The sequence below is a fragment of the Megachile rotundata genome, chromosome 1 (assembly GCF_050947335.1).
Source record: "Megachile rotundata isolate GNS110a chromosome 1, iyMegRotu1, whole genome shotgun sequence".
Lineage (NCBI taxonomy): Eukaryota > Metazoa > Arthropoda > Insecta > Hymenoptera > Megachilidae > Megachile > Megachile rotundata.
This window is the reverse complement of record NC_134983.1, coordinates 7870503-7888768: the sequence shown is the minus strand read 5'-3', so window position 1 is coordinate 7888768 and position 18266 is coordinate 7870503. Positions and strand designations below refer to the sequence as shown.

Genomic DNA, 18266 nt, shown 5'->3' with positions numbered 1-18266 from the left:
CTTTATACACTTTTATAATTGAAAAATGAACAATTCAATTCTAACATTCTCGTATAAAATTCATTAATACACTCTCGTAGTAATATCGTCCTTAGTGACAATTATTAATAAATAATTACCTTCAAATAAAATCATACCAAATATTGTGTGAGAAAATAGATTATAAATTGTAGATCATGTTACGATGATAAAAGTAAATAAATTGTACGTCAATAACGAGTAATTAGTGTTTCTACACCATTAATTTAATTTATTTTGTGAGACGCCATGTTGTAGAGGCGGCGCGAACTTGGTTGTACTGCGCATGCGCGCAGACGCGCGGATACTTCCTGAATATTCCGGATACCTCTTCGCTTTCCTGCGATCCTGCTACCGGGAGTAGCTTCAAAACACCAAACGCTAGATGGCAATGATCAAATTTTAATTTTATCGATAGTTTCAGAAATGAAAAATTAACGCATTACCGACCGATCTCGGAGACTTTATTTTGGAGTACGTCGCTGCATCAGTTGCAGAGATGTACTCGGTATGAATTTATTTTGCATAATTATCTTGTGCATTATACAATACTCTATTTACATGTCATGCATATATTATACATAACAGCAGTAAGAATTAAAAATACAAAACCAGCTTGAAATAATCAATTTTATGTGTAAAGTATTATAATGAAAATATCGGTATGACATTTTTTAAATGTTATGGTATATATTTATTTTCTGTGTTTTATCTATAATGTTAATATTATATACTCTGGTTTACATGATATGCTTTGCTATACTTATTCCTACAATAATTTACTTTCATCAGGCTAACGTAATTTATGGGAGAATACATGTAATGTGTGAACGTACGTTATACACATGCAAAAATATTGGCTTTCCAGGTTATCGGAAATATCTGAAAGTTCGAAATTAATCTTAGAGAATGCTACGGTTTCTATTGAGAAAACCTTGTTGTTCCCTTTACATTATGAAAATACATTGTTCGTTGAATTTGCAAAGTAGTAACGTTAAAGCAAAAGCTTGAAAGCATTTCTTGCTTACATCCCAGAAATCTCATTCAGTCTCATTTTTCACTAACAAACATTTTACGAAAATGAACACAGAAACTCGATTAAGAGTTCGAAAGTTTCAAAGAGATGCACACTTTCTGCAAGACTTCGTTTCTGTTCGCTTATCCCGATTTTGCGGCAAATCGGAGCTCACGCGGTCAAATTCGCATCGTTCATTGTTCGGTCGAAAATAAATGTTAAAGTCATTCACGAAGATCTTGAGGCCATCGTTAAACCATTCACGATTTGCAAGTGCACAGAAAGAAACGAATTGATCGGAAAGCAGTCGGGTTAACGTTCATGGAAGACGAGATTACTTTCAGAGAGACGCGCGATAGGGTCACGAACAACGGCGCAGGTTCCACGACGATCTCCTTCCACCAGGAAAAGCCCGCCGAAGTCGACCGCCCCACCGTGGACACCCCCACCTTCTAATTCACAGTGTTCACCGCGAAAACCGACCGCATTTCGTCTCCAGTTTTCGCAAAGCGTGTTAGCACCAAAACGCAACCGTCCACGCGTTACCGTCTTCCGCGTTAAAATCTTCGTGAAGCGTTTGAATTTCTTCGATCTCATAATTCAAGGCTAATCTTTCAGCGACAAAGAGTCATAATTCAAATGCAAAAGATGGACAGATTAACGGAACCGAAGGAATCGAATTAAAGAGACAGCGAAACCGGTTCACTGTTTTTTAGGTCGTTGCGCAACCGAGTCGGCCAAGGTTCGCTGACAGAAACGCTGACGAATAATTTGATCGTTACTGTCTCGAATGGATGATCCGGAAACAAACGGAATTTACAAACGGAACGAAATCGTACGCGCTTGTTACTAGGGAATCAAGAAACTGAATCCTTTGATCCCGCTGTCGATAGCCGAACGTCGAGCACAGCTGACCAAATATACCGTTTGTCCGCGTACACTTCTGTTTGCGTGTTTTGTGAGGAAATTGCATGAACCCGTGTTTTTTCAAAAAGCCAGCATTGTAGTATTTGTGACACCGGCAATTAATTGTGCTCAGGGACTCTGAAAGTGTCAGACTTTGATTAAGCTCTCTCGTATCCTTGGTGACCATGCTGCAAGACGAAACTATGTTGAAGCTTTTAAGCTCGATGCAATTGAAACTTTGCTTAGAATTCGAGCGCCACAGCTCGTTGTAATTATCAACATCTTAAATTTGGTACCGTCTCGCTCTTCCCCTTTTGGTCATCAATTTCCGTGACACATATCGACCGGTTCGTTTGATATCGAGAGTTACCCCTTTGACAGTTCTTGAAAGCATGCGAGGAAATTATATAGCGCGATCAAGTTCTTGAATGAAAGATCACAGAAAATAGCCTTTTGAGTTAAAATGCATAATGTCAGAGTAATCAAGAATTAAAGAGGATTGAGTGCTATTGTTGGTGCAGTAAACCGATTTCTAAGGGAACATTGTTGAAGTACTTTAAGAGCAATCTCTGAATGTTTTGAAGAATTCACTCGGCCGTTTGGTGAGTAGTATTTGTTGCATAACCTCTTGTACCGCTAGTTATAAAATCCATAACTTTTCGATGACTATTACATTAAGAGTACTTTAGTTCCCAAAATTGAATTGTTAGAGCATTCAGTTGTACAAGAACTTAACAAGAGCTTGTTAATAATAGAACTACCGGTTTGACATATCAGAATTCGGAAACTGAAAGATTTGTAAAGGGAATTTGGAAACTTGTAGTTTCAGAAATTGTGTAATTTTGTAATTTTGGAACTTGGTAATTTAAAAATTTGAGAAATATAAAAATTTGGTAATTTCTTAATAGTTCAATTCTTACGTTTAAAATTTTCGAACGCAGTAATGTGGAATATATTTGTAAAATGTTATTTCAATATGAGGTGCCCCAATTTGTTTTCACAGAACAGTGCTGGTATACTTTACAAGTAAAAATTATACTTTACGTATAAAAATGCTTGATTAAAAAAATTGTACCAGAAATCTCTTCATCGGAGTGCATCTACAAAAACTAACCTAACCTACCCCAATTTGATGTATTAATGTGCAACCCATCTAAGGTGATACAAAACAAGTTGGAAGGAGTAGGACTTTGTCTAAACTGACAATGAATAATTACCCCATTACTTAAGCATTATCTCAGCTAATTAACAAATGCACCAAAAACCTTTTGCTAAGAGTACTTAGTAAAGTGTTTTCGTATCATTCGATATCACTATAAATAAAATAATATGTACTTAATGATATTTGCACATCTCATACTTTGTATTATTAATTTCGTGTCGATGAAAACATAGTCTAATAAACGTTAATTTTTATATAATATAAACATTTGAAATTTGAAATCGCTGATGAAAAATTGATTTTGTCGCACGTAGTTCGTTATCGCACACTGCAGGTCTGAATAAAAACATCCCATTTTTTCAGTCGACAGCGTAGATTCCGCGAGTAAAATACGAAACGCTCGTGCCATGAATCTCGGATACGAAAAATATGATCTTAGAAATTCTTAGAAAGGAAATAGCTTCTCCAGATACGGTACCGGAATTTACGGCTTTCCAATTATATCCATTTGTCTTTTGTGACTTTCATTTTATGTCATATCCTTCACGAAGAACATCGAAAGGATCCATATAAAGAATAATACAAACAATGTTCTTGTTTTAATGCAATTATGTCAATAAAGTAAAATAATGGTAACATGTATTTATTCCGATGAAGTTGAGTAATAAAATAGTAAACAAAATTCATAAAATTAACGAAAATGAAGTGAAATTCTGTAATTTTGATGCGTGATATTATTTTGATGCTTCATGTCATACTTTCACGATAATCGCAGACTAATGAGAAGTGCGAAAAAAGGGGAAAATAAAGAGAAGTCAAACGATTTTGCATTTTATCGATAGCATAATCAAATATTGAAATACAAAAAGGTTACTGCTTTCTCACCCAAAGTTTTAAGTTTCTGGGCTTCCTTGCGAGAGATTCTTACAACACACTTAAGAGTACCTTCAAAGGAAAAAAAATGTTAACTTTTACTTGAAATGATGTAGGAAAAATTGTAGAAAATAGTTGCAAATATGAAAACACAATAGAAATTCATCTTCAGGTTTTAATCGACAAACGTGTATTATTATGAAACGCTCATAAACACGTTTAATAACATATTTTACATTCATTGATATATTCGATTACCTATCTCCCTCAGGAGCTTTTAAACGCTACAAAATAATGATACTTCACATTAGTTGGCATTTAGCGTCAAACGGAAGCTCAACTACTAATTATTTTATGTTTAGATGATTAAATTTTTTACCTTTTGCATAATATTGCAGCGTGCATATCTACTCTAGAATATATGTCCGAAAATTTTTTCGAACATTAAAAATAATTGCTACGTGATTGTAAAAAATCCAAATATTTCAGCACAATTTGCTGATAATAATATAACTTAACTCACGTTTTTGAAGTCAGGATACATCGAAGTCTTGATCGAAGTTGTAGCAAAACGTGCGAAACAAAAGATTTACTTCATTCCAAACGACCTTCGCGCGTTGTTTTTCGGACAAATGTTTATAAACCAAGATTACAATGCAATTCAATATGACAGGGATCCTCATTTTCGAAGTACATCGTTTCAAAATGACGTGGTTTCCATTCCACGAGACTGCATGAAATCTTTAAACGTTTCGAATCTGTTAGAAAAGGACAATTACAATTACAGCATAATTTTGGTAAATTAAAGGAAGTGTGGCTAAATTATATTGTAATCTGTCAAGTAATAAAATGTAGTGAAATTCCATAGAATTCAGAAACAGTCATCTTCTGTTACCATTGCATAACATTCTTCACCATAACGAAGATTAATGAAGAATATTGGTCATAATAAAAAGTAAAATCACCTGCCCTTTATAACCGATTAAGGTTATAAATTAGATAACACATAATTACGCAATAATACGCATTAGTATCTTATCGTTGCGGGTTCTTAAAAGCAAATGTTTTTTATTCAAATGAAGCTTAATGTTTCGTGTGATCCACATATTTAATTCACGTTTAACGTGCGTTTAGCTCGTAATTAAAAAATTGTTTCTTTTAAATGTAGTTGTTTGAAACAGTCAGTTTACATGTTTGCTCGGTGAAGGGCATTACTTTACTTTGTAGCAAAGAAATTTTCTTAGTACATATACATCAAAGACGTTTTTGATGCAAACTCGATTACTTACTCCGTTAATTAAAATAAACTGATTTATTTCATGCTGAAATATACAATATTAAAGTACCGAATTTTAAAAGCAGGAAGTCGGACGTACCTTGATGATGAAGTACGCCTAAATTCATTATGAATGAGCTAGAACTAAAATAGCAGTAGATTGAGTAGACAACATTTAAAAAACAGATATCTACTATTTCGAGAAGTTATTAAGGCAAATAAATTAAGCAATTTTCTATAATTCGTAAACATTGTTTATCTTTAACTTTATAATAATGTACTTCATAATTATTAAAATACACAATTTTTATATCAAATATGAACATATCGAACAATTTTGAAATATCTTGAAAGTTGCAAAAATGAAAAGTAGGTTACATTAATTAAAGGGAAGGAGCAGTACTAATGATTATGTATAATTAAACATTGTGGCAGTACTAATTAAACATTGTGTAAACTTCTATTATAGATTATGGTTCACATAAAAGAGAAACCAAGTGCACATAAAGAATAGTACAAGTCTAGAAATCAATGAACAATTGTTTAAATAAAGTGGTAAAGTAAATAAAATAGTAACTAAAAATAAAAATAAAAATAGTATATAAAAATTAAGTAAGGAGCAATAGAAAGTTGTGCTATACCATCCAACTAACTTTCATTTAAAATGATTTAATGTCAATCACTTGTTAATTTTTTTTTAGTCGTTTAAACAATACATTGCCCTCCGTACTTTGTATTACGTCGCCCACATGGTGTAATCGTGTTATCATGCACAAAGTGCATATTGTACACAGGGAGCCATGGCGATAACAAGGTATTGTCGAGACGTCTCTCCTGTGTCGCATATGCATACAATACATAAAGGCTCGTTGCTAACCAATATGATGATTACATTACGTTCGATACACCTTCCTAACAATTATCTCATTTGCCCCTTTTGTTTAGTGCGATCGCTATTCCCTTGTTCATGAATAATTGTTGAGCAATTTCAGAAAAAGAGGTTCGTTGTATACGTATATACCATTATTGATTAATGTTTTACATTACCTAATGTTATATATTCGTACATATATAACTTAGTGTTAAAATATCTGGAAATTAGGGTGTTCATCTTGAAATAAAATACTATGCATATTTATATTATGTATCATTCATAAAAAATTCTGTCGATAACATTAAAATTCGATCATCGCCATCTAGCGTTTGGTGTTTTGTAGCCGCTTCTGGTAGCAGGATCGCAGGAAAGCGAAGAGGTATCCGGAGATTCAGGAGGTATCCGCGCGTCTGCGCGCATGCGCAGTACAACCAAGTTCGCGCCGCCTTTCCAACATGGCGTCTCACAAAATAAATTAAATTAATGGTGTAGAAACACTAATTACTCGTTATTGACGTACAATTTATTTACTTTTATCATCGTAACATGATCTACAATTTATAATCTATTTTCTCACACAATATTTGGTATGATTTTATTTGAAGGTAATTATTTATTAATAATTGTCACTAAGGACGATATTACTACAAGAGTGTATTAATGAATTTTATACGAGAATGTTAGAATTGAATTGTTCATTTTTCAATTATAAAAGTGTATAAAGGGTGTTGAGAAAGCCAGTGGTTAATCTATATGATTCACTATTAATTCAGTTTATTCTATTGGACGCCATGTTAGAGGTGGCGCGAGTTTGGTTCTATTGCGCATGCGTGCCGATGCGCATGAACCCTAATACTCCGGATACCTCCTCGCTTTTCTGCGATCCTGCTAGCAGGAGCAGCCTCAAAACACCACCCACTAGATGGCGCTGATCGAATTTTAATGTTATCGACCTATTTTTTACGAATGACACATAGTATAGGTATTATTATTTTGGAGCGTTTTATCACAAAAATGTTCTCTACTATCAATGAGAAAAAAACCTCGGAATGAAAAAGAATAATTAGTTCAATTTTTTCGTCAAACGTTCGATTGAATACTACGCAAATAACGATCGTCAAAGGTACAAAAGTTGTAGTTAGAAACTCAATCGCACAACATATAGTTTGAACCTAGCACACATTGACCATCGCCGCTATTGAAATGTGCGGAATTCTTCCATAAAAAAAATTCGCCGACCTCAACTGACGATCGAAAATGTTTGCCGAATACTACACATCAAATATCCGAACATGCTTGTTCATCCGTAGATACAGTAAAGGAAATTTTCGTTTAGTTGAATAAAACAAATGCAAATAAATAGCATAGATAAAAGAAGCTGCACATACCATATTTTATTATACTATTTTGTATTTATAAAAAAGATGTTTACACGAGAATAACTGTTAGCAATTGCATTTGCAGTTGTTTGTACTTTTTATATATCTTATCAATAAATAACATCTTGTTGAATAAAAACACTATTTTTCTCAAAAATGTAATACTGGCATTTATAAAATTATTTATTTGAGCCCTTTATTTGTCAAGTTTTATACTTGACCTAATATCTCAGTTTTACATAAAAAGTTAATGCAATTATTTTTGTCGGAACTATAAATTGATACGCACAAGGGTCTTTTCGCGGTGCTTTTATGTCATCGAATGCATGTTTCGAATTCTGTATCTACATATGCAAAGTTCTCACATTTACATGCAAAGTTTAGTATCATTCGACCAGGGAATAGTATAAAGAATTCACCTCCGAGCATATTTTTTCTCTTTTTCGTTCTAATGTGCAAATTTTCATAAATTCGATAAAATTCACACTTAACCGGATTACGATAACCGGAAATTGGAGAAAATGGAGAACAATAAAAAGGCACAGAAGATTTCAGCCGTCTTATAACCATGATAATACTTTATCAAACAGTTTTTCCTACACTTGACCATAGTGATTCCATTAATTTTTTCTCGCGGTTCTATCGGAAATCTGAAATAAAAAGAACACTGGAGTCAAGGAGTGGTTAACAAATGATTCCACGGACGTTCGATTTTTAAGATTTCTTTTTAAAGATCTATCCAATCTTCTTCAAACAGTGTAAAAAAGCTTCTCTCTAAAGAAGCTTAGGTCTAAGAAATAAAAATAGATACTGCACTTTCTCAACTTGATTATCTTGAAGTTCAGAAATTTTGGAATTTGATAACCTGGTAATCTGAAAATTTAAATGTCTAGTAATAGAAATTCCGAAAAATTTAGTTCAATTCTCGAATCCATTCTCCATATAATTGACCTCCATTTTCGTGGACAATGCAATTTGCACATATACTCCATATAAAACCGTGAATGGATTTTAGAAAATGTTTACTCCCCTTTTATCTCTGGAATTATTGGAAATTGCCCACAAAAGAAAGTCCGCCTCTCGAAAGCAGCAATATGAAGTTCTATGAATAAATCATTACTTCTCCAACTTGACACTTAACGATCTCGCTTTATTCCTTGTCCGTAACGAAATTTTTCTCGCTTGTTTGTTTCCTTTTTGCCGGCTTTCATATTGCGACTTTACTTTTAAAAGCTGAGACAATGCGACGCGATGCATAAATAATTGTGAAGTATTAGCACTTTGGTTATCGAATAAAATATCTATTTTAATTAATATTAATAAAAATTGATATTAATACATTAATAATAGAAATATATTATTTCTGATCTATTGCAGGTGGGCATCATCATCATGAATCATTCCTGGTTCGAAGAAGGCTATAAGTTTAGAAATTCCGTAATATTTACATCGAACGATACGTTCCAGTTTTACCAAAATATTACAGTGTACGAAAACTTTGGTACGAAACATAATTACTACTGATTAAGTTGATCTTAAGTCAATATTATTATAATCCAGTTATCTGTAATTACGCTTTTATTAATAATTATCGACATAAAACACAATTTGTTTCTATTCCAAAGTATTATCAAAATATTACAGTGTGCGAAAACTTTGGTACGAAACATAATTACTACTGATTAAGTTGATCTTAAGTCAATATTGTTATAGTCCAGCAATCTATAATTACGCTTTTATTAATAATTATCGACATAAAACACAATTTGTTTCTATTCCAAAGTATTATCAAAATATTACAGTGTGCGAAAACTTTGGTACGAAACATAATTACTACTGATTAAGTTGATCTTAAGTCAATATTGTTATAGTCCAGCAATCTATAATTACGGTTTTATTAATAATTACCGACATAAAATACAGTTTGTTTTGCTGCAAAATTCCGGAATTAAATTAACAGTTTATCAAAATATTGCTCTGTTAAATATTTGTTGTAGTTGAATATCTTTTGATCGCGAATTAAACGCTTTACAAGTTGATTTTACCCGCATTTTATACCTGTAAAATGAAGTTTAAATGCTGCATGTGTCAAATATTTGTGGTAACAATTTATTGTTCGAAATACGCAAGCTCTAAAGTGAATAATTTAAAAGATAGGATAATGCAGCAATCAATTTCATTTTATTTTTATTTCATTTCAGAATGAAATAGAATGAAATTTCAATCAGAATGAAATACTTCAAAAACGGACAAATGATATAATATACAAGGTGTCCCACAACTAGTGTAGATCCCTGAAATAAGGGGTAGCTGACGTGATTCTGAATAAGATTTCCCTTTGCAAAAATGGGGTTTGAAGCTTCGTTTTTGAATTATTAAGGAAAAACACGGACCAATCTGAGCGCGAGGATTACGCATGCGCAGACGCGAGAGCGGCAGTTTTGGATAATGCGTAGTTATCCAACGCGTGGTAATCCAACGCGTAGTAATGCAACGCGTGGTAATCCTACGTATAGTAATCCAACGCGTAGTAATACAACGCGCAGTAATACAGCGTATGAGTAACCAACGCGTAGTAATCTAGCGCGTGCATATTCAACGCGTAGTAATCCAAGGCGTAGTAATACAACGCGTAGTAATACAGCGTGTGGGTAACCAACGCGTAGTGAATCTAGCACGCGCATATTCAACGCGTAGTAATCCAACGCGTAATAATGCAACGCGTGGTAATTCTAAGCGTAGGAATTTAACGCGTAGTAATCCAGCGCGAGGATATTCAACGCGAATTAGTTCAACGCGTAGTAATGCAATGCGTGGTAATTCTAAGCGTAGGAATCTAACGCGTAGTTAACCAACGCGTAATAATCCTCTCACTCTGATTGGTCCGTGTTTTTCCTCAATAACTCAAAAACGAAGCTTTAAACACCCTTTCCGCAAAGGAAAATCTTATCCAGAATCATGTCAGCTACCCCCCATTTCAAGGACCTACACTAGTTATGAGACATCCTATACATACTTTAAAATGAAAGAAATTCAAAAATTTCATTTTTTTTAGAGTTTGAAAAAATTTAACTACTACAAAGTTTCCATTTCCATATACGGTAATATATCGCAAACCAGTTATAATGCATACTTTAAAAATAATTGGAGTATGCATAAAAAGAATTGTTCTACTACTTTCGAATGTGTTGCATGTTGATATTTCTATTTTAAACAAAAATACCAAAAATTCAAGGGAAACGTCCAAATTTAATTTTTCATTTCTCCACAATTCTCGGAAATTTCGCAACGAAGAAATTATTAACGTAATGCTTCTAATTAATGTAAATGATATCACTGTTAACACATGTATCGATCAACGATGCAGACAACGATAGATACGCAATGTCGAAATATAATTACACTTGGACGAAATGGAACGCATCGAATAATTCATTGATAGTAATTACGATTAAATTATTGGAAATTCGAGGACTGTATTTACTCGAACAACGTATTAAAACTCTTAAGTACAAAGGAGATTTAAATTTGAAAGCAATTTAAAGTTGAACGATAAAAGGAAAAGTTTGATTTATAATCGACTATTCGAGGAATCGGAAAACAATTTGAGAATAATCGCGCAAGATAAACGCTTGTACAATTAAAATTTAAAGAATTAGTTACTGTATCATTTCACGTAAGAGAAGTCTGCATTTTTAATAACGCATATAATGCGTTAGGTGTGACTCGAATTAAATGAAAATAACACCAATCGTTACTTTATAAGTAAAAAGCATTTAGTTAATTAAATCAGGTTTGTATTAGAGGTAAAACAACCTTGCTTTCATGATATTAAATTACTTTTTATGAACGAAGTAACTTCATAACTATGCAAAGAATATGACGATACTTTTCATTAATTTAACCCTTTACGCCCTTTAATTATAAGACATAAAAATTTAAAAGTCTAAGAATTTGAAAATTAGAGGTTGTTGCAGTTATAGGAATTTAGAAATTTGGGAATTTCAGAATTTGCAGACTTACAAATTAAGAATTTGAGAAAGTGAAAATTTAGAAACCTGGGGATGTAAAAATTGTAAAATGTGAGATTTTTGAGAGATTGAAGTTGTCGAAAGGGGTTTTCTAGAATCTAGAAATTTAAAATTCGAAAAATTCGAAAATTATATTTGTGGTTTTAGGAGTTTAAAAATTTGGAAAATCCGGAATTAGATTTTAGATTAAAAAATTTGCGAGATTGAAAAGTCAGAAAGTTGAAAATGTAAGGAATTGGAATTTTTTGATTTGGAGATTGTGATGACTTCTAAAACTTCTACAAGCAACATTTTTCTACCAAATTACCAGATGTGTTTAGAAATACCTCGCGACATGGTACACCGACTATAAAATATCTAAATTACCTCAACATAATTTTAATATCATAATTTCTCTTATTTCTAATTTTAGAAGTACCAACTACTATTCTCGTGGTTCTCAGTATTTTGTACGGAACTATATCCTTTTTGGCAGTGATTGGAAATTCCCTTGTCATGTGGATCGTTATTTCAACGAAACGTATGCAGAACGTGACAAATTTTTACATAGCCAATTTAGCACTGGCGGACATCGTTATTGGTATTTTCGCAATTCCTTTTCAGGTAAGAAACTCTATTTCTACGTTTTTATGGCTCATGATTAAATCTGTACCTGAAAATAGTAAAACTTCCAAAAATACGTCCGCTATTGACGTTTATTAATTATTCTCATGAAAAGCCATGATATTTGATGATGGAAAACCTTTCCAAATTGCTTACGCGCCAAGCTTTTATTGGCAAAAAGAGATTGCCAAGAAATTAATTATCGTGGAATTCTATTGGCATGATAGCTAAATTAACAGATTAATAAAGAATGCATAATTTAACGTACACATTTGTGTGTAGAAACCATTATGAATTCTTTATTAAAATAATGCATTATTGATCATCGCTTTTATTAAATAAACGCTGAGCAAGATCGATCTCTGCTCGACCGAAGATATGTATTCCTGCCAATTAATCATTTCGTTGTAGATAAATACCATCAATTAATGCGAGGAATAACTGTATTTAATGTTAACCAGTTGCTTCTGTATACACAGTATGTCGGAAAAGTAATGGAACATTTTAAATAAACAGAAAAGAATTAGTTACTGTGCCAAAATTAATTTTTTTTATTCAAAATACATCCCTTTCGCATCAATACGCCGCTGGCCACGCTCACACAACGTTAAAATAGATTTTTTTATGTCGTTTTGCGGAATCGCTTCAAACACCCTTGTCACAGCTGCTTGGACTTGTGTAACAGTGTCATAAAACATTCCTTTCATAGCTAATTTCAGTTTTGGAAAAAGGAAGCGTGAAGATAAGTTAGGCGAATTTGAAGGATGTTGGAGCACACAGACTTGTTTTTTCGCCAAAAATTCACGAACAGCGACAGTTCTGTGACATGGTGCGTTATCATGCAACAGAAACCAACTTCCCGGCGTTCAATATTCGGGCCTCACACGAACGATCCTCTTCCACAAATGTTCCATAACACCCAGATAATATTCGCCATTAACATTTTGTCCTTGTGGAACGAATTCCCGAAGTATAATTCCTTTAGAATCGTAAAAGCAAATTAACATTGTCTTCTCTCGGGACTTCTGGAATCGCAATCTTTTTGATTTTGGAAAGCCTGGAGATTTTCACGTAGCACTTTGGCGCTTTGTTTAAGGTTAATTCTTGAAGTACCAAGTTTCATTACTAGTTACAATTGATTCCAGGAATGTACAGTTTCGTCTGACTGTTTTGATGAGATCCTCACAATATTCAACGCGAGCGATTTGTTGCGCTTGCCCGTAATTTTGTGGCACAGTAGTGAAAGGTTCTATCGCATTAAACGCTATAAGTTTACAATTCGTTGTTCGATTCCAATGATGATTGTTGTGTTTTGTAGGGGAGGTATACTGTTTACAGATAACATATTGTTTTAATAGATGGCACTAGTAATTTTCCTTAAATTTAAAGAGTTCTGTTACTTTTCCGACATACTGTGTAATATTTGCAAATATTGTGATAATTAAAAACAGAAAGTTTACAGAGGAATTGTTATAATTTCATAAATATCGTAAAGTACATCATTACATAAACATTTTACTTTGATATTTTTCATTGAAAATTTTTCGAAATGTTAAATAATCATCTGTTTAAAAATGTAACTCTGTTCCATGGATCACGTTTAAATCAATTTTATCAAATAAGAGTACTGCTTTTGTATTCTATATTTAATTTTGCAAAGATTGCATCGGAAAAATATTATTGTACAAAGTGAATAGTAAATGATAATTTATTTCATTTCTTTTCAAGTTCCATGCCGCTCTGCTTCAAAGGTGGAATCTCCCTTACTTTATGTGCGCTTTCTGCCCTTTTGTACAAGCGCTCTCTGTCAACGTTTCAGTTTTTACACTGACTGCGATTGCAGTTGATCGTCATCGAGCCATCTTAAAACCCCTCAGGTATGTTTGCTAAAATCTACTTAACATGTATTATCGAACCAATCAATACTGTAAGGCGAACGGAACGCTAAATTGTGTTCTGCGTTTTGCTCTACAAAACGTAACTAAAAGTATGTTTGATATTATACAATGAATAAACACAAAAGGATGGAAGATGAATAAGACATTATTTGAATATCTACATTCCAATTATGATGTACAAATTGGACAAAGGATCAAAACATAGTACAATACATAAATGAATTTAATTTTCATTTCATCGTCCATTTATTTGGTTAGTCGTATGTCTCTTCAATTTTACGAATGAAAAATTGTTCAGGCAGTCAAAAGAAGACAAATTTGTTTTGCTTTCATCTCATTTAGACGGAACGCTTTACTTCTCAAATATTACATTTTTCTGTTCAGCGCAAAACCAAGGAAATTGACCGCCAAAATTATCGTCGCTGGAATTTGGTTTCTTGCTGTGTGTTTGGCTGCGCCAATGGCAATTGCACGTAGAGTTGTGATGGAGCCAGAAGGTCCTTGTAACAAATTCAATTACTGATACAAGCATCAATCAAATATAAGCCAAAATCAGTCATGAGTTTTCTCTGAATAATTTTCATAGGTCAGTGAATTCGTCTCGAAATGAACTGCAAACCTAACTAAACGAAAAATGATACCTCAGAAGATAATCTGTGAATAAAAAGCAATCTCAGCTAGATAATATCTGTGTTCATAATAACATGAAAGTACTAGATAATAGTAATTGTTGCTTGATTATTTCAATAATAATTTAGTAAATTGTCTTCAAATATGACATTCTGTATGTTACTAATTCTAATGTTCCTTAAAGGCCCATTCTTTGCAATATATCGAGATCTTATGCATGTCAACAGCCAATAGTCTTTATGGCATCTGATGTAACTTTCTTCAAAGAATTATAACATACTATCATTTTGGTTTATATTTGATTGATACATTTGATCCAAGATTTAATAACGAAATGTGCGTTCGATCGTTTTCTTTTCAACAGGTCGAGGTCGATATAAACCGTTCTGTAAGGAAGTAAATATGTCCAAATCTTCAATATTAATTTACTCAGCGATATTATTTTTTATGCAATATCTAACACCTCTCTCAGTCATTTCTTGCGCATACGTGAGAATGGCATTAAAATTGTGGAGCAATAAAGCACCAGGAAACGCTGAAGATTCTCGAGACGCAACTTTAATGAGGAACAAAATGAGGGTAAGATCAAATTAGTAAAGACACACTCTACATTTGTATTATTCATCTAATTTTTAAGTTCGTTTGATTTCAGGTAATCAAAATGTTAATTATAGTTGTAGCACTATTCGCAATATGTTGGCTGCCGCTTCAAACGTATAACTTCTTTCGATATTTTTATCCACAGATTAACCAGTAAGTATAACATTATTTTTTATATGGAAGGTCAAGATCTGTTGATACAATAAAAATGGTTTCTCTTAAAAATGGTATTCTGTAAATTGGTCAAATAATCCCAAAATTCTTGTCAAAAATGTACTATTAATTCTTACTTTTCTATAGAATTTGTTATAATTATGTACTAGTCACTGTAATCATATGTTTATGAACTACAGAATGTTATCTGTAATACTACATATGATTTTTCTCCCACTTGCAGCCACCTTACGAAAAAAAGTTCAGAACAATATTTGCAAGGTATGAAGTAAACAATAGATTAGTAAAGCAAATTTTGAAAACAGTTTGTTCTCTTGGCAAAGTCAAGGTCACCTTGGGTTTTTTTTAAATAGGAACATACATTTTTTTTATTCATAGCATTAGAGAACATCGAGACCAATTCAAAACACATATTACATAATATTTTTATTAACATATTACTCGATTTACAGAAGAAAAAATGTGAAGTACATAGCTTTTGACTTTGGTAGTGAAACCATTATTCGATTCCGAAGAGATTACTGAATGTAACCACATGACTAGAATGTAAGACAAATACACTTTATTTAATTACATGTTCAAAATGTATGGCGCCTTCCTTCACGTAATATTCCAGTCTTTTACTTCACACTTCCACTTCTGTAAATAAAAATATCATGTAATATGTGTTTTGAATTCGTCTCGATGCCCTCTAAAGCTATGAATAAAAAAATGTATGTTCCTATTTAAAAAACCCAAGGTGACCTTGACTTTGCCAAGAGAACAAACTGTTTTCAAAATTTGCTTTACTAATCTATTGTTCACTTCATGCCTTGCAAATATTGTTGTAAACTTTTTTTCGTAAGGTGGCTGCAAGTGGAGAAAAATCGTGAGTAACGTTACAAGTAACGCCCTATATATTCGTTACAATATAGATATTAATATTAACTAGAACACTATACATATTTTTAAATGTAGAAGAACACATTTTTTACGTTTTCCCTTTTCTGTCGTTATTTCTCTGTATATTTGTGTACATAATAACCTCGACTTGAAAATGATGTCAATATCGTATAACAAAAGAATAAACTGTATATGTAATAAACAGAAAAACAAAATTAAAATTGCAGATATGAGTACATCCATTACATATTCTTCTCGTCCGACTGGCTGGCTATGTCAAACAGCTGCTACAACCCATTTATTTACGGAATATATAACGTAAGTATTAGTCAACGCTACTAAAATTTGGAAAATTATAAAATTAGTTTGACAGTTAAAAAGTTGGAAATTTAGAAATTAATAATACAGGAATTTTAATATAAAATATGAATACATTTTAAAACTTCAAATTTTCCAACTAACAAATATGAAAATGAATAAATAGAGAAATTACAACTTTTCAAACTTAGAAACGTAATAATTTGGTAATTTATCAATGTCATTAATAACGCATTATTATGTGACTAAAGCATCATTTTATTAAAGGAAAACTTCAGAAGAGAATTTCAACAAAAATGTTCATGTATATTCCAAAGACGGTTAAACAATACAGCAGGCGATAACGTAAACACGGATAAGACGCAAAGTAGCCGAACCTCAGTCAGGTATGCTTTTTAATATCTGCTTATACACCTTTTTAATATCTCCTTATATTACATGACGTGAACATTTCGTGGTAACTAAATTTTCAAACGAACGTTTACATAAATTAACAATTTCATGTTTGCGCACTCAAATATTTGACTGAAAATAAATCGAAACCACTAGATCATTTGCTTTTAATTAAAAATACATCATTTTATTTTATACAGAAAAACAATTGTTTGATGGACGAATTTCTGAACGAATACCGATAACAAACGTTTTATTATTGAAAGCGTTTCCCAAGCGTTATACTTCAAAAAATATTTCATCAAAAAAACTTTTATTAACAGAATTCAATTGATACAGTTTCAAAATGTTCATATCGCAGGTATGAATGGAAACGAACAATTTCTAGCAGTTATCCAGTTGTTTCAGCATGTTACAAAGGCGCTACAAGAGAAGAGCCTAATGAATCGCTTATCGACGAGCATCAAACGAGTGCGCGAAATAAAAAAGGTATTGGCTATTACATTCGTAGTAGAAATCACTGTTCGTTACCATCGAACAGAAACGAGGAATTATCTGTATTTCCGACGCGGAAGCTCAAACATGTTGAAGATTCAGGAGTGAAAGAATTATGTTTGTAATGATAGAACTTAAACGAGTCAATTATTTATGCGAGTAACGTAGGAAGATCCTCTTTACCTACACCGTGAAGTTATCACGATTAATTTTATGCAAACGAAGGGACGATTCATTTTCTGCACGACGAAAGAAATTTTAACTCTTCCGGGGCGTATAATAATTCTTGCAACTCTCAAGAATGTATGCTTTAATTTCATTGGAATTTCTTTCTTATTTTTTAACTATTTACAAATCTTAACATTTTCGTTACCATAAAAGACTATAATCACTGATGGAATCAAAAGATTTACATTTAAAAATAACAAGTTTACATTTAAATTGCATTTTTATATTACAATTGAAAGTGCAAATGTTTGTACTAAAAAGTATCATATTGCAAATTTTATGCATGTCGAATATTGAATTAGTTAATTGAGTATTAAATATATAAATGTTTGATCAAAATGTTGTCTTCAGAGACAACCTTGGCAAAAGGGTTACAGAGAGAGAAAGATTAACCATCGACGTAAATTTTCTGTGGAATCCATAAATATACAGGGTGTTCGGCTACTGGTGGGCATAATTTCAGGGGGTGGTAGCTGGGGTGATTCTGAACAACTTTTTCCTTTACCAAAAT

General features: G+C 32.5%; 2 protein-coding genes across 3 annotated transcripts in view; one reads left to right on the top strand and one right to left on the bottom strand.

The window, feature by feature from the left end:
• The window catches only part of LOC100881810 (uncharacterized), a 19103-nt gene extending 14400 nt beyond the window's left edge, over positions 1 to 4703 (bottom strand). Inside the window, exon 1 of the mRNA XM_012279309.2 lies at positions 4498 to 4703. Coding sequence (XP_012134699.2) covers positions 4498 to 4518 — 21 coding nt within the window. The 5' untranslated portion in view covers positions 4519 to 4703. The remainder of the gene's footprint in view (positions 1 to 4497) is intronic.
• LOC100881917 (RYamide receptor) lies at positions 1504 to 18266 on the top strand. 2 transcript variants are annotated; one of them, XM_076534703.1, is made up of 10 exons: positions 1504 to 2541; positions 8881 to 9004; positions 11947 to 12137; positions 13866 to 14014; positions 14420 to 14532; positions 15030 to 15244; positions 15318 to 15418; positions 16549 to 16639; positions 16907 to 17025; positions 17394 to 18266. In XM_076534703.1, exons 2-10 carry the CDS (start codon positions 8896 to 8898, stop codon positions 17650 to 17652), a joined length of 1347 nt encoding a protein of 448 aa, XP_076390818.1. In that variant the 5' UTR covers positions 1504 to 2541; positions 8881 to 8895; the 3' UTR covers positions 17653 to 18266. The 2 variants fall into 2 exon arrangements, with proteins under 2 accessions (XP_076390818.1, XP_076390824.1); XM_076534709.1 differs by lacking the exons at positions 1504 to 2541; positions 8881 to 9004 and adding an exon at positions 11422 to 11871.